General features: G+C 37.1%; 1 protein-coding gene across 1 annotated transcript in view; it reads left to right on the forward strand.

Moving 5' to 3' along the window:
- Positions 1-22,507, forward strand: part of HERC2 (HECT and RLD domain containing E3 ubiquitin protein ligase 2) — a 97,661-nt gene that overhangs the window by 54,949 nt on the left and 20,205 nt on the right. Inside the window, exons 46-74 of the mRNA XM_072402339.1 lie at positions 2,367-2,637; positions 3,896-4,035; positions 4,170-4,268; positions 4,388-4,556; positions 4,692-4,864; positions 5,613-5,694; positions 6,349-6,492; positions 6,757-6,847; positions 6,961-7,138; positions 8,842-8,923; positions 9,156-9,327; positions 10,016-10,160; positions 10,320-10,545; positions 10,771-10,945; positions 11,853-12,039; positions 12,297-12,437; positions 12,528-12,719; positions 14,569-14,722; positions 15,022-15,129; positions 15,959-16,090; positions 16,175-16,333; positions 16,800-16,918; positions 17,245-17,370; positions 18,015-18,170; positions 18,260-18,375; positions 18,487-18,685; positions 18,775-18,989; positions 19,695-19,872; positions 21,359-21,520. Coding sequence (XP_072258440.1) covers positions 2,367-2,637; positions 3,896-4,035; positions 4,170-4,268; positions 4,388-4,556; positions 4,692-4,864; positions 5,613-5,694; positions 6,349-6,492; positions 6,757-6,847; positions 6,961-7,138; positions 8,842-8,923; positions 9,156-9,327; positions 10,016-10,160; positions 10,320-10,545; positions 10,771-10,945; positions 11,853-12,039; positions 12,297-12,437; positions 12,528-12,719; positions 14,569-14,722; positions 15,022-15,129; positions 15,959-16,090; positions 16,175-16,333; positions 16,800-16,918; positions 17,245-17,370; positions 18,015-18,170; positions 18,260-18,375; positions 18,487-18,685; positions 18,775-18,989; positions 19,695-19,872; positions 21,359-21,520 — 4,491 coding nt within the window. The remainder of the gene's footprint in view (positions 1-2,366; positions 2,638-3,895; positions 4,036-4,169; positions 4,269-4,387; positions 4,557-4,691; positions 4,865-5,612; positions 5,695-6,348; positions 6,493-6,756; positions 6,848-6,960; positions 7,139-8,841; positions 8,924-9,155; positions 9,328-10,015; positions 10,161-10,319; positions 10,546-10,770; positions 10,946-11,852; positions 12,040-12,296; positions 12,438-12,527; positions 12,720-14,568; positions 14,723-15,021; positions 15,130-15,958; positions 16,091-16,174; positions 16,334-16,799; positions 16,919-17,244; positions 17,371-18,014; positions 18,171-18,259; positions 18,376-18,486; positions 18,686-18,774; positions 18,990-19,694; positions 19,873-21,358; positions 21,521-22,507) is intronic.

Below are 22,507 nucleotides of genomic sequence, written 5' to 3' on the forward strand. Positions count from 1 at the left end.
AGACATCCCCTGAAAATAAGACCCAGGGCATATTTTGGCATTTCAAAAAGTATAAGAGAGTGCCTTATAATCGGGGAAACAGGGTAACATTCATAGGAAAAGATATGCAATGAAAGACCTCAATTTTATTTCTCTCCTTACAGAATACCCCTAAGAGTTTAAATTGTGAATTACTTCTCCACGCGTAAAAAATCTGCTTCTTATGAGGAAGGAGAGGAGAAGTCTATAACCATAGAAACATATATTACTCTCATGTATGGAAAATACAAGATAAAGGACCTTAATCACATACTTGTCCAAAAACAAAAATGCAAATATACAAAATTGCATAAACAAGTACCTGATGTACTTCTAGCAGCCCTCTTATTTAAAATTGTTGCAAGGAAGGAGGTGGTTATGGCGGCAATGTTATACTGTAGTTACAAAAATAAATAAAAATATAGTCTTTATTCACCTTGTTTTACTAGGCTTCATTATGTCTGGTTAAAAGGGGACTAGTAAGCATTATTGTCTAGATCATTAACAAATGGTCTTTTGGTATCCTCGAGAAGCGTCGAGAAGTAATTCAGAATTTAAACCCTTCGGGGGTATTCTGTAAGGAGAGATCATTATATACACCCATGATTTTATTGTGTTTTATGTATTTGAAATGTTTGTTTTTAATGTTTAATATTAATAACATTTTGTTATTTTTGTAATTAATATTGATGGTATTGGCTTTAAAAGTCCTGCTAAAAATTGATGTCTTTCATAGCATATCTTTTCTTATGAAATAACACATTTATTCATATTGCCCCGAGACTTGGTACAGCGTAGTAGAGCTTTTCTAGACTGTTCAAAATAAGTCCTTTGGCTGGACTGTAAACCAGCTCTCAGCAGCATCTTTGACGTCAGAAATGTCCTCAAAACGTTGCTCCTTCAGGTGTTTCTTCCAATTCGGGAACAAATAATAGTCCGAAGGGGCCAGGTCAGGTGAGTAGGGGGGTTGGTGGACCATTTGGAAACCCAGGGTGTTCAATTTGTCAGCTATACCGTTGGACGTATGCGCAGGTGCATTTTCCTGCAAAAAAAGAATCACTTTGGTCAATTTTCTTCGGTGTTTCGTCTTAATTGTCTCCTTCAGCTGGGCCAGGAGGTCAGCATAATACTGTCCGGTGATACTAGACCCCTGAGGTAGGTAGTCCACCAACAGAATACCGTCTTTGTCCCAGAAAACGGACGCCATGACTTTTTTGGCTGAACAAGTCCTGTGCAACTTCAAAATGGGCCAAAAAGGCTTTGGATGCATCATTGCGGCGCCCACGTATTTGGGCTATCTATTTTGCGGATATTCGCCAGTCCTCAATAATCAGGTCATGAACAGCATCGCAGGTTGCCGGGCCAGTTGAAGTTGGGGGGCGCCCACTGCTGGGCTCATCTTCAATGGTGAAATGCCCAGTCCTAAAACAAGATATCCTGGTTTTGTTAGTGCTGTAGGGAGGACCCTGCTCCCCCAGTGTTTGTGACATCTCAGTGTGAATGTCCTTTGCTGACTTTCCCTGGAGAAACAAAAACTTCATGACGGCCCGTAACTCCAATGACGTGAAACTTGCTTGTGCCTCTGCCATCACAGCTTTTCACTAAAAGAACAGTTTTAAGAATTCCAAAGACCTGATATTTGCACAGCTACATACTAAGATATTAGGCTGTCATATGCCCCCACACTCATTTTTCTATTTCATCTGGAAGGGGGCAAAGCCAGGAACTTCTCAGCACCCCCTTGTATTTCTTTGTTTTTGTTCAAATTATGTGTAAATATTTATATGTGCTTTCTTATTGATAATCCATTTGTATGCCTACTTGGGAGCAGCTCACTGCTTGTTAATCATGAGGTCAATAAAGCTATATAGCTGATCTAAGCACATATTCAGACATCAGATCAGCCATTGGCTACCAAAATGTCCTTTATATTTTCCTAGCATGTCTTATATATTTTTCATCATTTTATGCATGAGAAAATGTCAGACTTTCTTCTTGCATAATAAAAGTTATATCAAAGATTATATTCATATCAAAGTACAGTTTCCCTATTAGCATATATACCAGTCAATTTATAGTTTTCATATTGTATGGTTATGTAAAATAGGATATTCATGCAGATTATGATTTCCCCTTTTATAATGCTTGGCATAATTCCTGCTCAGCCATTATGTTACTTAATGTTCTGTCTCATCTGTGTGGAATTCACAGGTGCAGTTTCACAGGGTTTGAGCAGCAGGTGGTAGACACAAATATGCATAATATGCTTCTGAGCGCGTTAATTAAGATTAGATTTTAGATCAAGGGAAGAATTGTCTAAGAACATTTTTTTTTTTTGTTTAATGTAGGCAGCAGCGCTGGCTGTCTGTCAGTACCTGGCAGTGGAATCTACACATCCATCAACTCCTCTCTTTGAAGACTTCTGCAGTTCAAGTGAGGTTTCCTCTCCTGTAACAGTGCAGCAGATTTGCCCAGCTAAAGTCAAGAAGAGGAAACAGTCTCCTATCCCACCAGTTCCAATTGTTGTACAACTGATGGAGATGGGTTTTCAAAGGAAAAACATTGAGTTTGCTCTTAAATCACTTTCTGGAGCATCTGGCACTGCTTCTAGCTCCCCAGGTATACAGTTCAGTTAAGACGTTGAAACTTATTGGATAGTTTCCTATTACTTTCTGTGTTAAAATGCAATCATTTCAAATACATGCAGTATAATAGTTTTTTTAAATGTCTTTGTTGTCTTCTATGGGAAATTACAAAATTACGGTGCACATTTATAGGGTGATATATTAACCCCTTTGTGTCCTATATTGAGTCTAATACATAATTGTTTTGAAAGGGTAAAACAAGCTCATGGTTACAGCAGTAGCTGTGAGCTTGCTTCTGTTTATAACAGCAGACTCCCATTTACGTTATGAGTGCCAGACTGTGTGATTTGCGGACCTAAAATGTGCATTTTATTATGCATACAAAAAAAAAATGCTTTGGATAGAATTACATCTTCTGAGTTTGTATTTATTGGTAAATTTAGCTTTCTAGTAGCATTTGATTCAACAGAACACATTGTGATGTGGGGTTCACCCCCTAGGAACCAAAGTACCAGAAAAAAAACTTCCTATACTATGCTGGCAGTTTCCATGTTACATCAATTTAGAACTATTCGGTTACGGAAGGTCCTAAACTATTTGCCTTATCCAGAGTGCTATTTTTCACATAAGACCCTAATGTTCATTCAAAGTCTTGTATGAAAGTTACGATACTAACTGAAAAAAAGTTTTCGGTCATTCATAAAAGTTTAGGTACTATAGGTACACTTGTACCATGATCCAACCAAGTGCTGGTTGAGAATTGGTCTTATTAAGCTACCACTCTAAACCTACTACTGTACTTCAAGACAGACTAGACCTATGTGTTTATGCCTTGCACTACCAGTTCTGAACCCACAATCTGCATGTTGCAACGAAAAACTGAGATTTGCATGTTTTTTCAGTCTTCAGTTGTCCACTTCCCTTTTTACACCCACTTTTTTGGTTTTCTGCTTTTGTTACTTTTGTTTCCCTAATAAAAATACCTAGAGCTCAACTCTGCTGCTATACCTTATTGTTATGTAGTCAAAATTACCTAGAATGGGAAAGATGTATGATCTGATGTTTGGTTGAACAACTAAGCCTCTTGACCTTGCTTGCATGCATTCCGTATTGAGTTGCAGTGACATGATTTACTGTTGGATTAAATGACCAAGTGTACCTAATGAAATGGCTGCAGGAGGTTTATGGAGCAATTTGTGTGTGTTTAAAAATCTGAAAATGTAACCACTTTGCTGCTGACGTACAATAAATATGTCTATGTACCCAGTTCTAATTGTTTGTTGAATTCTTAGGAGTGGAAGCTTTAGTTGGATGGCTGCTTGATCATCCAGACATCCAGGTTACAGAGTTGTCAGATTTTGAAACGGCTTCTGAGGAATCTGATGAAGAGGTTGTGGAAGAAGTGGAAGAAATTGAAGCCGTATACCCTGATGTAAGTGTTTTAATATGAGGTTAAAGTGTGATAAAGAGCAGACATGTTTCCTGATTGGTGAAATTGTGTTGCTCTATGCTTTATTATTGACTGATTTTCTTTTTTTTTTGTTTTGTGTTTTTTTCTTCTTTCAGTCTAGCGGTGCTGTGGTGACAGAAAGTCAGACATACAAGAAAAGAGCTGATTTCCTAAGCAATGATGACTATGCAGTATATGTGAGAGAGAACATACAGGTATTACCTATGTCTAAAAATCTTTATCTGTTAAAGCTGTCCTGTTTGTGTTCCTATTCTTACCAGTTCCAGAGTATGAGTTTACATTTCTGACATTTATCTGCTTGTATGTACCATAGGTTGGCATGATGGTTCGTTGTTGTCGCACATATGAAGAAGTTTGTGAGGGTGATGTTGGTAAAGTCATCAAGTTGGACAGAGATGGACTGCATGACCTGAATGTTCAGTGCGATTGGCAGCAGAAAGGTGGAACATACTGGGTGCGATATATCCATGTGGAGCTGTTAGGTAAGTTTTTTTTTTTTTTTTTTTCTTTTTTTTTTTTTCTTTTTTGCTTAATGCACATCTAGTTGTAGCATCTAGTTGTAGAATATGTACACTGTCAATATATAAATATGTGCTATTGTATTATTAAATCAACAGGTTTTCCACCTCAGAGCTCCCATTCCCACATTAAAATCGGTGACAAAGTCAGAGTGAAGGCATCAGTTACAACACCAAAATATAAGTGGGGGTCAGTCACTCATAGAAGTGTGGGTGTTGTTAAAGGTAACACATATTTATTTTCAATCATGGACTTATACACATTATTTGCTTAGACATATACATTCACTCGGGCAAGAGATTATTGCCAGTTTTTTTTTCCCTTCCTTTACCAAACATGCCTCAAATCAGTGCACTGCATTATGCTTTAATAAAAAAAAAAGTAAGCCCTGTGCTAATAGGAGGTGGGACACAATGCCATGCTTCTGTTTGTGGATAGAAGTGATCTACTCTAGAATAGTGCATGTCGTTTTGTTTATTCTATATCCCTGCATTACAGGAAAATGTGTTGTATTTGGGGGGAATAGATGCAACTAGGTTGCTGTATATCTCTGAGGTGTATTGCTGCTCTCCAGTGTGAAATGTGGATTGTGTTGCTTTAGGGTAATATATGTTCCAAATCATGAGTTTTCTTTCTGTACACAACTATTATGGTTGGCCATGTGTATTAACCCTTAGTGTTATGAATTGCGGAAGACCTTAAATATAGCTTTTTTGGGGGGCAGATGTACTATAATGAAAACCTTGGTTTATGAAAACAACTAAAGAAATGCAAGGAAGCCTAGTGCAATTAACAAAGTGAACCTGTTGGAACAACAGGCTGATGGTCAGGCATTGTTGGTAAATTCAATGTATGGACAGCATTGTAACATTTGCAAACCTTTCATATTTTGCATTTAATGTAATTGCTTTTTTATATTGCAAGCAATCTCATTTATGTAGAAATGTACTTAACATTTTGATATTTGTAAATCCTAATTAAAATATAATAAAAACAACTAAATGTTTTTTAACTTTCAGATCAAAGTTCCATCTTTTTCAGAGACACTTTCAGCTCTCAATGTTGTACAGGTTGCTGGTGGATCTAAAAGTCTATTTGCAGGTACAGCTTTTTATTGCTCTAGAGTGTTCTCAGATTGTTAATAGTTGATGTAAATCCCATTACTGATTTATCAGGCCTTGTTCTGCACTGTGTCTGGTATGAGGTGACCATCTCAATTCATATGCAATATTTTATTTCTCATATGTCGGAGCCTCCAGCAAGGAGAACAGGGTACCAGTTACGCAAAATTAACATTTCTAGATGTTGCCTATAACACTGAAAGTTTTTTTTTTTTTTTTAACTTTCTGGCTTTTTGCAGTAGAATACATGAACCTTTATTTATTAGCATGTGTAGATAGCTGAGCCTTAGGAAATATGTCAGCTTGGTGTAGTTTAGTTGCAACCCAGACTTCGATTTGTTGCTTTTTGATAGATTATTCTCTTCATATTCTACTATATATCCAATACCTCTGTATTTCATTGTAATTTCTGCAGCAGGTCAGTGTGACAGGATATTGCAGCATAAATATCCCTCCAATTGGCAAAATAAACTTCTCCCAGCAATTTAGATTTAGTATCCAGAAATCATTTTTACATTCATTTACCTTATAAATCATTTGATATGCTTACCTCATATATTGATTGTTATTAGTGTTGTATGGATTTGGGCATAGGGACTGATTACTTACTTCCTGTGCCATTTACTATTCACAGTTACTGCAGAAGGTAAAGTGTATGCTTGTGGAGAGGCCACCAATGGAAGATTGGGTTTAGGTATTTCTAGCGGCACCGTGCCCATACCTCGACAGATGACTGCTCTCAGCAACTATGTGGTGAAAAAAGTGGCTGTTCACTCAGGTATACCTGCCCAAAAATATCTAATCTATTATAAAGACTTGTCATTTAAAAACAAATGTACAGGCACCTAGAAGTTCAAAGAATCTAGGTGCAGCAGTTTTTTTTCTCCAAATGACGAGGACTCCTTTTTAAAAAAGATAAGATTGTAGTGATTGTGCAGGTGCCTCTTTCTAATACCTATTTATTGTACAGAGCTACATAATATGTTGGCGCTATATAAACCCTGTTTAATATTAATCTTTTTTTCACATGCACGTATTTCAGGTGGAAGACACGCAATGGCTTTAACTGTGGATGGAAAAATTTTCTCTTGGGGAGAAGGAGATGATGGCAAGCTTGGACATTTCAGCAGGATGTAAGAACATTTTTTTTTGTATAATTTATCAATATAAATGTGCATCTTTATGTTTATGATTCAATTTTTTTTTTTGCCAGTGACTTATCTTAAAATAAGCAATTTTTTTCCAGGAACTGTGACAAGCCTCGTCTAGTAGAAGCACTGAAGAGTAAGCGGATCAGAGACATTGCCTGTGGCAGCTCCCATAGTGCAGCTATTACATCTAGTGGGGAGCTGTATACATGGGGATTGGGAGAATATGGCCGCCTGGGGCATGGTGATAATACAACGCAGCTGAAACCTAAAATGGTAAGATAGCTTCTTGAAAAGATTGGTTGCCTGTTCATTTACTACCATACAGCAGGGATTATGTTTATCCTATAAATAAGGTTTTCTTCTTTTTCTGACCTGGCTTTGAGCATAAGTGTAGAAATGTTTTTACACACTTTTACACTTTTCCCTCTTCACTCACATATTTGAGATGGCACTCTGTAATTTGTCAGCACTACTGTACAAAGACTAACCTAATTTTTCTGTAAGCTTGGCCTATCTTCAGTCTTGGTCCACCCCTGTAGGCTCTGTCTCTGATCTGCTCAAAAATGGCTTTCTTAAGTCTCTTTGTACCCCTAAGGAAGGTTTTTCCTCTATGAGAATTGTAAACACCCAAATATGCCATTATTCACCCCCAAATACCTATATTTGTTCCCATCGAGGAAGCAATTTGCCAAACAGTGGTTTACATCCACTGATTTGAAGGTTGCCCACTGTAACAAGAATCAATCTAATATTCAGCTCTTGAGCTACAAGCACTCGTCATTGTTTTGTTTTGAGGTATTTCTGTGTCCCTCAGTGACAAGGGGGATAGAATGTTTTTAAAAGCTGTAAAATCCTTTTCTTGGCATGCATTACAGCACACAGGTATGACTCCTTATTTCTATTCATGCTTTTGATATTGCTTGCTAGGAAACTGAGGCGTGCTGGTAGTAAGAGGGGATGCACTACTATTTGCCTTTAAAAGTATGGCAAAAGTTGGCATTAACTAACTTAACTTGCAGCCATGAAAGACAAATTATTTGCATCCCCCCCAAAACTAGTGACACACAGTGAGCAAAATGTGGTACCATTATCCCATCATGGAGACTTTAGCAGATAAATTTACCAAAATGAATAGCTTAGACTGTTTTTTTGGTACCAGAGAAGGCTGCTGGACCCTAATATAAGGCTACGTACACACGTGCAATAATTATCGTTGGAAACTAACGACCGATCGTCCAATAATTGTTAACAAAAACAAACGCACAACGATGCAGATGAACGAGGAATGTTGCTGGAAACGAACGACTGTCCCAGCGGTTCTGATTGGGCGATGATCGTTCGCTATCTATTGTGTGTAGGGTCGTTCAGTGATCGTGGATTGTTCTGTGATACACTTTCTTCTGTACATGTCACTTCTTACATCGTTCAAACGATCATATGTAGTGTGTGTACATTATTGTTTTATATTTTAACATTATTGTTTTTATATTTATATTGATTATATTTAAACAATCGTATTGTTACAACATGTACAGAATCATGCACAATACACAAATCGTTCAAAATAATCGTGAATAATCGTTGATTAGTCGGTAATCGTTCGTTTTCTAACGACAATTATTGCATGTGTGTACCTAGCCTAACTCTTTAAAAGCGGTTTCTCTAATAAAATGCTATGTGTGGCCTCCCAACGTGTTTATTATTTGTAAGACATTAATTGTTTTTGATATCTCCAATAAAAAGTTATGTTCATTATTGTGTTTTAAAACCTTTTATTTCAGCTTTTTATATGTACTTTATATAATATTTTTTTGCTTTTAGGGTTTATTTTTGCTTATGAACATTTAAATAAACTTTTACATTTGTTGTATGTAACTATCAGAGGGAATGTTTATATGTTACTGTTTTGGTTCATTTAGGTAGTAGATATTATCTTTGGAAAAATGCAAATGTCTAACTGTTCCTTACCTTTGCAGGTGAAAGTACTTCTTGGTCACAGGGTCATACAGGTGGCATGTGGAAGCAGAGATGCTCAGACCCTGGCATTAACAGATGAGGGTATGTTTCAGTTTTTATTTGTATTGGCAGAAAAAGTATTCAATAGTAATTTTCACCCAAAGATTTTGTATGATAAAACACACACACACACACATGACATTTCTAATTCCACTAGAGAGATTATTCCCCATATTTTCAACTTTACCATGACTTTATTATGTGTTTTGTATCGGCATCTCACATCTGGATATTTACTGATTAGCTTTTAACCTATGTTTTTCTTTATTTCCAGGACTGGTGTTCTCTTGGGGTGATGGAGACTTTGGGAAGCTAGGCCGTGGAGGTAGTGAGGGATGCAACATCCCCCAGAATATAGAAAGACTAAATGGACAAGGAGTGTGTCAGATTGAATGTGGAGCCCAATTTTCTCTTGCACTGACAAAGTCTGGAGTTGTTTGGACATGGTAATGTGACTCAAAGCTTTATTTGCAATATGCTTATCAGTGCGTCAGACTGAGAATGAGGTTCTTTAATAAATGTTCTTTATAGATTTTCTTGCTGATAAAAAGGAATTTTCTAAACATTAAATAGTTGCTGATTTTGGAGGAGAAGGTTCTGGAGGAGGAGTTGGTTCATTTCATTAGTTATCTTTTTTTTTTTTTAAATATATCATTATCTTGCATGGCACTGTACAGAGTAAATTGTAGACAATAGTACATACTATAAATCAATACTTCATACACAGTGCACTATAAACATCTAGTAATGCAAATACATTCATAGTTTATGGCAGTATTTGCCTGGTTTTCTGACATAGGGGCTAAGGCAAGCTCCCTTTGACATAATCTGTTATCTAAACTAGTTTTGTTATATTTACCTTCTAAGTTCTATATTTGTGAATATAAAATATATTAAATCCCAGTATGGTATATTTCTTTCACTATCTGTTTTACAGTTACAAGAAAAAAAATGTTCATGTTTTGGATTCTGGTGTCTAAGTAGTTCTAAATAGTACTTATGTAATTGTACTTCCAACCAAAAGTGTTGCATGCTGGCTGTGTTGTGATTTCTGCTTTTTGGTTGTAATGTTTTACTGTTGAGTTCATATGGAATATTGAACATACACATACTAACGTTGTGCTAAAATTATAGGGGAAAAGGAGACTACTTCCGCTTAGGACATGGCACTGATGTCCATGTAAGAAAACCTCAAGTCGTTGAAGGTCTCAGAGGAAAGAAGATTGTTCATGTAGCTGTTGGTGCTCTTCACTGCCTGGCAGTTACTGATACTGGACAGGTAAGTTGGTCTGGCCTAATTCTTTGTTATTTTTTGTCAATTTTTAGATCAGTTGAGTCTGGAGATAAATGTTCCTCTGAACAGCTAAACAATATTAGTAAAAGTTTTTTACTAATAGAAAACTTTAGAAAACTTTTTAAAAAATCCTTGTCTTTGCAGGTTTATGCATGGGGAGATAATGATCATGGGCAACAGGGAAATGGAACTACAACTGTTAACAGAAAACCTACTCTTGTCCATGGCTTAGAGGGGCAGAAAATTACACGTGTGGCTTGTGGGTCCTCTCACAGCGTGGCCTGGACAACTGTGGATGTGGCAACACCATCTGTCCATGAACCTGTACTTTTCCAGACAGCCAGAGACCCCCTTGGAGCTTCCTATCTTGGTATGTTTAGGGGTTTTCCTTCTCAGATGCAGTTTTTATGTCTCAATGAACAGACATTAATAGGAGATTTGTCAAGCTGCTAGCTGTAAACTTAAAAAAAAATGAAAATGTTTCACGTGGACAACCTCCTTAATACAAGAGAGGGTATAAACTTTGATTTGTTGGGATAGGTTTGTAAAATAGGCTATCATTTCAGCAAGCTTTCCTTCTGTTTCTCTTTATTAGGTGTGCCTTCAGATCCAGAGTCTTCATCTTCTTCCAGCAATAAAATCAGTGGTGTGAATAATGCTAAGCCGAACCGGCCATCCCTTGCAAAGATTCTGCTGTCTATTGACGGCAACCTATCCAAGCAACAAGCACTTTCTCACGTTCTGACCGCATTGCAGATTATGTACGCTAGGTAGGAAATCTTGCAGGTCAACAGATTCTGCAGGCTAATTTCTTTTTGCTAAATAAGTCTTTGGAGAACATCTATATAAATGAATTTGCATTTAAGTGAGCTTTTATTAGTGATCATACATTCCCACACCCATTATTTCGCATGGTAATTGTTGCCAGCTGCTTCCATACACAAAAACAATTGTACCCTAAAGAAATCTGGTGAAGATGCCATGTCTGTTGTTTGTGGGGGTTCTAAGAATTACAATTACTAAAGAAGCAATTAAGTGTCTCTATTATAGAAAATCGCAACAATAACTGTTTCGAAAGTAGGGTATAGTTAAACCTAGCTGAAAACTAAGGCTATTATCTGTAGGCATTTGTTTTTTTTTTTTTTTATTTGCTGCTCTTTATTCCTTTTATATAAATACATTTTCTAATTCAAGTAAAAGTCCAGGGGGGAAAAAAAACTTTCTTACAGTTAACGGTGCTGTTTTTGTATGTGGTCAGATAGGGTTTGCTAATAGAGTTGCTTAGTCTTTATAACATGAGTACAAAGGACCGCATTCTGTTTTTACTATAATCACATTGTCCTTTCCAGCTTTGTACAAAAAAAAAAAATTACATTACATTTACAAAATCCCTTTTAAATAAAATGATATGAATTCTAGTACAGTATTGTTTAAGACATTTTCAGGATTTCTATGTTCTATGTGTCTGATTGGCTTTTATATGACTTTTTGCTTTCTGTTTACTGAAGGGGAAAGAAACTTTTGTATGCCCCGTTACATACTATATATATATAATATATTTTGGACATGTATGTTTCTTTCATGCTTGGAAGCAGGTGAAAATAATTTATGACAGCTTTTTGTTGGTTCTGCATATATGTTGTGTTGTCTTTATAATTATGTTTTTCACAACTGTAGGGATGCTGTGGTCGGAGCTTTGATGCCAGCCAGTATGATTGCTCCAGTCGAGTGCCCGTCTTTGTCCACATCACCTCCGTCTGATGTATCAGGCACATCTAGTCCTATTAATGGAGATGATTCGGTACTAACAGCAGATTTAGAAGACAGATTAAGTCCCAGTCCCTGGCAAGAAAAACGTGGAGAGGTACAGATTTTTATACATTTTTACTATTTTGGGGATTTACTGGTGAATTAAAACACAAAAATAATTTTCTTTTTATTCATTGGAGTGATCTAAAAGACCTCTGGGGTTTATAGACCTGTCTATGGGATTCTGAAAATGAACCTTATTGTGCCTAATATATAACGGTTTGCCTTTATTATGCATTTGTTATATAAAATACTTTTCAAACCCATACTTTGTCCAGTAATTGGTTATTTTATTTCATTTTCTGGTTTTAGGTGGCTCCAACTGAAGATGCTATCACTCCATCGGCTATTACTCCTTCGGCTTCTGCTGCATCCTCTCGACCATTCATTCCAGTTACTGATGATCCTGGTGCAGCTAGTATTATTGCAGAAACAATGACTAAAACCAAAGAGGTGAGTGAATATTGATTAATTAAATCTGATCCCACCCTCCATGACTTTCACTACAAGTGCGTTACTGAATAATTGTCCTGTATATTATAGGATGTTGAAAGCCAGAACAAAGTGACAGGCCCTGAACCACAGTGCTTGGATGAATTCACCTGCTTGCTTATCCCTGATGACACAAGAGTAATGGTTGACCTTCTTAAATTGGCCGTCTCTAACAGGGCTGGAGAAAAGGGCAAGGAAGTTCTGTCTGCTGTGTTGTCAGGCATGGGAACTGCCTATCCACAGGTCAGTTTAACATTTTTGTTAGCCTATATTTACTTATTTATTTTATGTTCATACATATTTTGCATACTGTGTGTTTTTTATTCATTTTCTCTGCCCTATTTTCTTGGCAACTCAATAGAAAACCTTTGTTTTTAGAATGATTCCTTTAAGGCACGCCTATATTGAACAAAAATATGTATGCTGTTATATTTGTCCCTTCTGAAAATGCTAGATGCAAAACTGTGTTGCTATTCTCTACCTTTAGTATATTGAGCCCATGTCCTGGAAAAATATGCAGATTATGAAGATTGGAGAAAATGGAACTATAAGTAGGCTGTGGCTGACACAGGAAGCTGTGTTGCTGTGGCTGGAGAAAATACTTTTGCTGTTAAATACAGCATATATGCTTAATAAATGTTTATTAGGAGCTTTCCCTGGTTTTATACTTTAGGCAGCAAGTTTTAATTTTATATGGCATATGGTGATGTTATATTTATAATAGAAAAAATGAGAAACATGTTTGCAAATAAATTCTGCTATTCTTTATGCACATGGGTATCTAAAGACCATTGGAGTAGTTTTACCTGGGTATGCTGGAAAAGCCATGTCTGTTGTTTTATTCCGTATGTGTTTCTATATTTGCCTATTTTATGTCACCTAATGTGAATCTAGTGTGTATAAATTGCACACTCTGAGCTAAGCTATGACCTTTTCCATACATCAGGTTCTGTATTTCACATTGGACCAGTCTGAATACATGTCATATTGGGTCTTCCTTACCACTTTAATCAGCTGTTATTCTTTCAGGGGTAACTTGCTGAGCAATATCTAAAATTATAATGAAAAGGCTTATCATATGCATGCTGTAGGTTCAGTCTGCTCTATTTTCTAAAGTATATGACAAAAGGTATAAAATGCCATATGACTTGGCTGAGGTCAGCAGTTTCTCATTAAAGGCAAAAACTGCCGTGTCATGTAGTTATCTAGAGGAATCCATGTCAACTGGTATGATTAATCATCCACAATAACCTCGGGTGACTAGGGAGCTATTGCTTCTGAAGCTTCGGAAAAACACTGACATAAAGTATTAGAGGATGATACAAGAGATCTTTATTAGCAAAGGCTTTATTAGCAGAATATAGTGATGCCTGTCCAGGGAGTAGATTTCTAGGTTCCACTAGAATATTAAAACTTAGATCTATCTATAGTGTCAACAGTCAGTAAAGATAGATGTATATGTATCATGCATAATTCAATGACTAACAGTGTTATTGCTTTTTAGAGACATGGCTAGTTAATTGTACATTGCTGCTGGAAAATACTAAAATTGTATAAGTAACTAAGACTAAAGTCCCTAATGTTGCAGATTTAGAAAATCGGAGCCCAGCGACAGGTGCTACAATAGAGCTTCATCAATTTGAGGGAAAAAAAACAATTGAGTGGTGTGCAGATACTTTTTATGTTTGACTTGGATTAAGCTGGTGTTTGGAATTGATTTTACACTTCATTTTATATGCAGGCGTCATCTTGTTTAAGAACAACACCACACAAGAGATTTAAAAATTTGGAAAGGGTTTAACCTTTATACAGAATTTAAGTTGAGAACTCATTCTTAGCATGATTATAACAATCTGGGTCTGGGTGACAAAAGCCATTGTCACCACTTTGTGTTCTATGTTGGAATATATACATTACACATAGGTCATTAAAACAAACAGCTTGGCTTGAATACATTTTGGATGGAATTGCTTTTCAAGATGACATAAGGTAATCTAAGAGTAATTTTTGGAGGAAAAAATTAAGACCTAGTAGAATTCTGTAACTACTTAGTGCAGTTCTTGAATAATAATGATAACAATTTTGCTTTTAGGTAGCGGATATGTTGCTAGAACTCTGTGTAACAGAATTGGAGGACGTGGCCACAGATTCCCAGAGTGGCCGCCTGTCTTCGCAGCCTGTCGTAGTGGAAAGTAGCCACCCGTATACTGATGACACCTCCACCAGTGGCACCGTTAAGATACCAGGTATTTTAAAAGATCTTTAGGGTCAAAGTTAAATGACAATAAGAATCGGTTGTCCTAAGCCAGTGCTTTTTTTCTCATTTTTAATTGTTTTTGATAAATTTATAGTGCTTTCAGCAGCAGAATATTTGCCTATATGTTCAACATGCTAAACGGTACACCTAGCTTCCACACTGTAGTAAATAGTTCATTAGTGGTATTTTGTAACTTATTATGGTGATTTTTTTTTATAGCTGTTAATGGGTGGTTGTATGTTACTGTATAATTTTGATGAAAACAAAGTACTTTTTGTGGATGTATAGGTGCTGAAGGCCTTAGAGTAGAATTTGACCGCCAGTGTTCGACAGAGCGCCGCCATGACCCACTCACCATAATGGATGGGGCCAACAGGATGGTGTCAGTCAGATCAGGTGATTGCAGGGGCTTATATTTTGGGAGTTGAATTATTTTTTTTTGTGTTGGAGTAGTTTCCTTCATTTATCAAAATGGTTAAAATGCACACCATTTTTACTGGTTTATTGAGTTGAAATCTGTATAAATATTTATGTTTAGTCAATTTACAAAAGCACATGAGCTCTAATCATTGTTTGCAGATCGTATTAGATTTTGCAGAAGTCCTGTCTTTTGTAAAACTAATATCAACATTTCTTTTAATCCTCAATGTGCACAATGTGTTTGGGAATGTAAATTAGTATGGCAATAAAGTAGAGTTTGAGTGTAATAGAATGGTACAAATTGTATATTTGTTTTTTGACAAGTGTCACTACTGCTCAAGTAAAATTGGTGCAAATAATTCAGATGAGCTTTCTTATGAGTTTGTCATATATTAAAATTTCCACAGTTGACATGACAGTATTTTTAAGGAATTAATGGCAAAATGTGTTTGCACATTGTGATTAATAACGATTGTACAGCAAAATTTAATCTGAACTTGATGACAGCTCATCATCAATATGGATCTTTTTTTGCTGTCCCCAGATAAAAAGGTCTCAGATGTGCTTTTGTAAGAACACATCCTGTGGCAAAACATTAACATGGTACATCGTCGGGAAGCAATTTATAGCACACTTAGTTTGCACAATAAAATATAAAGAAGACTTCTGGGTCTGTGTGTGGTCCCCAGATTTATGTAGTAACTCTGAGAAAAAGCAGTTCTTGAGTGAGCAGACTTCAGAGTATAAGTACATTGCTTTGGGCTGATTTGGTTTTTGACTTCCATTATACTGTTCTGCTTGGCAGGCCGTGAGTGGTCTGACTGGTCCAGTGAACTTCGAATTCCAGGAGATGAACTGAAATGGAAATTTATCAGTGATGGATCAGTCAATGGTTGGGGATGGAGGTTCACAGTTTATCCCATCATGCCCGCTGCAGGTAATTCATTTTCTCTTTTTCTGCAAATCCAGCCAGTAAATGGAAGAGATAACAATGTTTTTAAAATATACATTTTTTTTGTAGGTCCAAAAGATCTACTGTCAGATCGATGCATCCTGTCCTGCCCTTCTATGGACTTGGTCACTTGTCTTCTGGATTTCCGGTTAAATTTTGCATCAAATAGGGGAATTGTTCCCCGTCTGGCTGCATCTCTTGCAGCATGTGCCCAGCTCAGTGCACTTGGTATGTCCATTATTACTGTTTATAAGTAATCACTATGCATAGAGTTCAGTGTTGACATAACTTGCAAATGGCTAAAAACTCACACAAAATAAATGTTCCAAAGGATTTGTAAACTTAATCAGCCAGTCTTGGTGTTCAGGCAGTCCTGCCTAAAGACACATTCAGGTTAGCTATACAGCCTGGTCCTACGGTCTAGAATGATACAAGCTGTACATAAACCCATTCCTCTTTGTTCCCCCATGGCAAATGGTTTGTTTTTAGGCTGACGCACTGTAAAGTAGTAGAGCCATAGATGGTTTAAACGCTACTGTGCTACGGACTATAAGAAACCTATGGAATGACTAATTCATTCTCCTATACTAGTTGTATTTAAAAGTTAACCTAATACATTTTGATGAATACATAACTGGAATAAATTATTTGTTTCTATATATGCCTGAAGATTTATTTCATTCCTTTTTTGCAGCCGCAGGCCACAGGATGTGGGCCTTACAGAGGTTAAGGAAGCTTCTCACCACTGAGTTTGGACAGTCCATTAACATCAACAGGCTCCTGGGTGATGGAGAAAATGAGGCACGCGCAATAGTATGCAAATCTTTTTCTTCATTTCAGTAGTGTCTCCTATAGTACAAGATGTAAAAATATGCCTTTTTTTCCCCACTCATATATTTTTTTCTGATTGTCAAAAAATTACCAGCTAGGTCCACATATTTATATTTGTATGCTTTGTCTATTGTGGATCATTGGCAACCATTGCTAGAGTAATACCCAAGCAGCACGTATACTACAATATTATTTTTCTTTGATACTAACAAAAAACATTTATAAAAACAAAAAAATGGATGTAATCACATAAATTATATTGGGTGCATTAATCCTAGCTAATAAAATTGTTTATCTTTTATCTTAAGAGTTTTACTGGCAGTGCATTAGCTGCTCTTGTAAAGGGTCTGCCAGAAGCTTTACAAAGACAATTTGAATATGAAGACCCGATTGTAAGAGGCGGAAAACAATTACTGCACAGCCCTTTCTTTAAGGTAATGTCCGGTTTATCTTGTTTTGTCCTTCCACAAAAATGAATATTTTGTACATTGTACCCTTTTCAAGTTATTAAACCTAATTTGGAGTTTAAATTATAATGATAAAAGCACTTACGTTTCATAGTACTGGTACAATTATTAAAAAAAATGCTTTGGTAATTTTCAGTTTATTTACTCTTTTTATATTTTACAATTACTAGGTTCCAGAATTGTGTTGTCATGTGAGCTTGCTTAAAAAGCTACTAATTGGGTTTTTTTTTTTTAAACTTATGTGACCTCTGCAATGTCAGACCATGTCTAAATGCAGTCAGGGTAGGATAATAATCTCAGCAAGTTTGTTGCTGTGGAAGCTCCTTGTAATCATAGGTTACCCATTGTGACCAGCATAAATATAATAAAAAAAAGTGTGTGTCTAGTATGGCAGAACATTTGGCAGGTTAAGATCTGTGCATAGATAAGATTATTAGTTATTAGTTTTTAATTTTGAAAAAAGAACAACAAAATGTAGCTGGGGGATAATGACTTGTTCTGGTCATTCAACACCCAGCAGAATTTAAGTATTAAACAGAACATAGGATTTATAAATCGTGTGATGGTTTTGTAGCTGTTTTGATGTCCATTTTGTTCCTGTACATTTGTAGGTGTTGGTTGCCCTTGCTTGTGACCTGGAGTTGGATACTCTTCCATGCTGTGCAGAGACTCACAAGTGGGCTTGGTTCAGAAGATACTGCATGGCTTCCAGAGTTGCTGTAGCACTAGACAAAAGAACACCACTTCCCCGACTCTTTTTAGATGAGGTAAATGGCTTTGCATGATGATTGAAAAGTGTCATGACATGTGAGTTTGCTTCCTTACTCGTAAAATGGTTTTTTTTCAATTTGTAAAGGTTTCTAAGAAGATTCGAGAATTAATGGCAGATAATGAAAACATGAACGCCCTTCATGAGAGTCATGAGATCTTCAGAAGAGAACAAGATGAACAGCTTGTTCAATGGATGAACAGGTCAGTAGTACTGGATGTTGTGTGAACATCCACAAGTAATATATTCACTAGATTACTGAACACTCTCGTGGATGGACATGGTCTTAAGGAACAAAATTGATCTTTTTGTAGACGGCCTGATGATTGGACTTTGTCAGCTGGTGGAAGTGGAACCATCTATGGATGGGGTCATAATCACAGAGGGCAGCTTGGAGGTATTGAAGGTGCTAAGGTGAAAGTGCCAACACCTTGTGAAGCATTGGCAACACTCAGACCTATTCAGCTGATTGGGGGGGAACAAACATTGTTTGCTGTCACAGCTGATGGAAAGGTAATCTTAATGTTATATTCTTTAATGTTGTAAAAGTTTGTGTGGCTGTAGTTAGGGCTTCCCGTTCTTATTGTGTTCCCTTTTTTTAGCTATATGCTACAGGATATGGGGCTGGTGGAAGGCTGGGCATCGGTGGCACAGAGTCTGTGTCCACACCAACACTGCTTGAATCCATCCAACATGTATTTGTGAAGAAGGTTGCAGTAAATTCTGGTGGCAAGCACTGCCTTGCTTTATCCTCTGAAGGAGAGGTGTATTCATGGGGAGAGGCAGAAGATGGAAAACTGGGCCATGGAAACAGAAGGTACAGTTCAGATAACAGGGATCAGATAAGTTCCAACATCTTTAATATGCAGGCGCTTAACTTGAGCAGAAAGCAGAAAAGTACCTCCACCTATGAAGTGCTTACAAGTGTCCAAAACATTATTTCAAGCCAATTTTATAAAATGTATATACCATAGATTTAGAATTAAAAAGCTGAACATAGTCCTGTTTGGGAAGGTATGCCTACACTTTATGTGTAATTCCAGCTGCAGTGCCAGCTGTAAAAGAAAGAAGTGAGAGGTTTTCACTAAATTTTACCTTGTTTGCTCAACTTTCACTATCCAAGCACATGTTTTTCATAATGTTGACCTTCTTAAAGTAGGTATCATTTAGCTTTGAGTATGAAAATTGTTAAATCGGACAACTGCCTCTCAAATAAAGGTTTTAAGGTATGAAAAACTAGTCCACCGCTTCCACCTTTTTGGCTTTTTCAGCAGTACATCTGTGGTTTTGAAACCAGAAGGTCTTAGTGTGTGATCCAGGTGGGAAGGGTACTACTGGAGTCCCAGAGAGATATAAGAAGCCAGTAGGTGAATTGGTGACACATCAATATCTATGTACCTTTTGATGGTTGTACTATGCCTTTCATCATCTGATGTTCTGTTTTGTTTTGTTTTGTTCTGCTTATGTTCTTTCTCCACCTATTTTGCATGTATCCAGCAGTTTGTCATTTTGCTTTTTCCAGCCCTTGTGATCGGCCACGTGTAATCGAATCTCTTCGAGGAACGGAAGTTATCGATATTGCCGCTGGAGGAGCCCACAGTGCGTGCATAACTGCAGCTGGAGAACTCTATACTTGGGGAAAGGGACGATATGGGCGGCTAGGTCATGGTGACAGTGAGGATCAGCTTAAACCCAAACTGGTGGGTGTTTGGTGGCATCTTCCTAACATTATTTTACCTTCTAATTTATGATAAAGGTGCAATCTGGCCTAAGACTAATAAAACTGCTATATGCTTTCCTTTAATCCAATTTTTGTGGGTTTAGTTTAAATGGGCTCAAGAATATAGTAGAAGTTGAAGTGGTTAGCAGCCCTGCCTTTTATTTCTGTAAGGACATGTTCACTAATAAAGCCAAACTTCAACTCTTTTTCTGGAGGCTAAAACCTGCAGTTGGGCTTTAAGTGTAGATGGTACAAAATGCACAAATGCACAAAATTCTGTATGTTTTTTTCCCCATAACTTTTGGGCAGAATGGATATTGCTTGCACAGATTTCTAAGGTGTCCATAAGCCTAATTGGCTGCAGAAAATTTCCCAAGTTTGAAGTGTAAATTGGTAGTTTTAACAGAGGCAGTGTATCAATCTTACACCTTCATGCTGTCATGCACCCAACCACTGCCTTTTAAGTTTGGCAGTATAAAGAGCTCTGTGTTGCTAGGTTGAAATGGGGTGAAGTGTGAGCTAATCGTGTAGCAGGTATGAACCTGACATATTAAACCTAACTAAACATATTTATTTTCTAATATCTAAAGAGCTTATTTTACAGATAGCCATAACTGCTAGACAAAGCTGTGCACAGACAATATGTCATTAGAATGCTAAATATTTATTTTAGTATACTTGAAGCTTGAGATTCACATTGCTATCTGCTTCAACAGTTGTCTTAATCTTAATCTTAGTCTTAGACTTAAGGTGCGTACACACTTCCAATTTTTATCGTTCCAATCGAACGACGAACGATCGATTGGGCAAAAAATCGTTCGTAAAAAAGTAACCAACGACGCCGACGAACGAGGAAAGTCGCTGGAAACGAACGACCGGACCGACGGATCGGATTGGACGACGATCGTTGAACATCGTTCGTGTGTACGGTCGTTCGTTGATCGTCCATGTTCAGAGCATGCGTGATGAACGAACGTCCGTTCACTTTCCTGTCGTGCACATAGTTCTTCTATCGCTCAAACGATCGTATCTATTGTGTGTACAATATCTACGAACGATCGTGTCGTTAACTCTATGTGCAGGATCGGTGCTATACGATCGGTCGTATATATCGTGCATGAACGTTCGTCGTTCGTTTTCCAACGATAATAATTGGAAGTGTGTACGTAGCTTAAGTCTTACTCAAAAAAATGTAGTGTGAGGGTCTTTTTGATAGAATAATGAATAAACTTTATAGTTGTTGCTAAATCATAGGTAAGTTGTAATTTGTAAAGCCAACTTAAGTTAGGTGACATTTGGCCTTCATCAAGTAAGAACTGTTGCAAATTGCAATAAAGCAGTTTTCATAATACTTATTTTGTATATGAATGAATGATATTAACCTTTTCAGACACTTACCTAGAAGTTATTTTTTGTATTTAGGTAACAAGGTGATTTTAATGAACTGTACTGTACTTTGTCACCAGGTGGAAGCCCTACAGGGATATCGTGTTATTGATATTGCTTGTGGCAGTGGAGATGCTCAAACCCTCTGTCTCACTGATGATGATACAGTCTGGTCTTGGGGAGATGGAGACTATGGAAAGCTTGGAAGAGGGGGCAGTGATGGCTGTAAAGTACCCATGAAAGTAGGTGTTTGTTCCGCACCCCCTAACACCAAAACCATTATTACAATCTGTAGTTCAGCATATTTTTTAAAAAATATTAACATCCCATGTGAACTGTTTAAATAACAGTGACCGCATATTTCAAATATGGTCATGCAAGGTCAGTTTTGGAGACAACACTAAGTTTGCAGCTGAGGTTTCTTTTGTATATCTAATGCGATACGTTTGTGGCAGTTCTTCTTTCAAATTCTTTCAAACATAAACAAAATAGCACACTATAACATATGTCACTCCAGGATGTATACTGGGGACCAGTTCCATTTCTGACAACAATCCGGTCCAGTGCGACTGCTGGGGGAAATCCACAATTAAATCTTTTCCATTTGCACTAAATGCTATAAGATAAAAAAAAAAAGATACAAAGTAGTACATAGGGATCAGAAAAACAGAAGCTCACATTCATATAATATTTTTAAAATAAGCCAACAGTACAAATTGATAAATCAGATGTCCTTCCACATGGATTTACATTTAGGAAAGCTGTGGCTCAGCTATGTGATTTACAAACCTTGGCTGGAAAAAACATAGTGTTTCAATTAAAATATTCACCCAGGACTGTGTTAATTGGGTGATCCAGCTGTTTACAAGGCTGAAAGTCAGCTTCAATAGACCCCAGTGTTCCGGCATACTGCTGCTTCTTCCTGCAGTTTTGTACAAGTTGCTGATTTTAGATCACTAGATTTACACAGAAAGCTGTATAAGGCAAATATTTACTTGTGATATGGTCAGAATTAATGTTTAAAGCTCTTTCTTCATTCACTTGATTTGTGACTTAATATGTTACTTTGTGGTTTCAGTAAGACTATGACACAATGCCCCTGATTCATCAATGAAATCCGCGCTCGCTGGAAGCGCGAACGTACGCGCGGCCATCGATCGCGGATTACCGCGGTCCGGACTCGAGTATGCGCGTACACTTGCCTCTACCAGCCGGATTCCAGCCTTCAC

Source organism: Pyxicephalus adspersus, chromosome 1 (assembly GCF_032062135.1).
Source record: "Pyxicephalus adspersus chromosome 1, UCB_Pads_2.0, whole genome shotgun sequence".
In the NCBI taxonomy this organism is placed as follows: domain Eukaryota; kingdom Metazoa; phylum Chordata; class Amphibia; order Anura; family Pyxicephalidae; genus Pyxicephalus; species Pyxicephalus adspersus.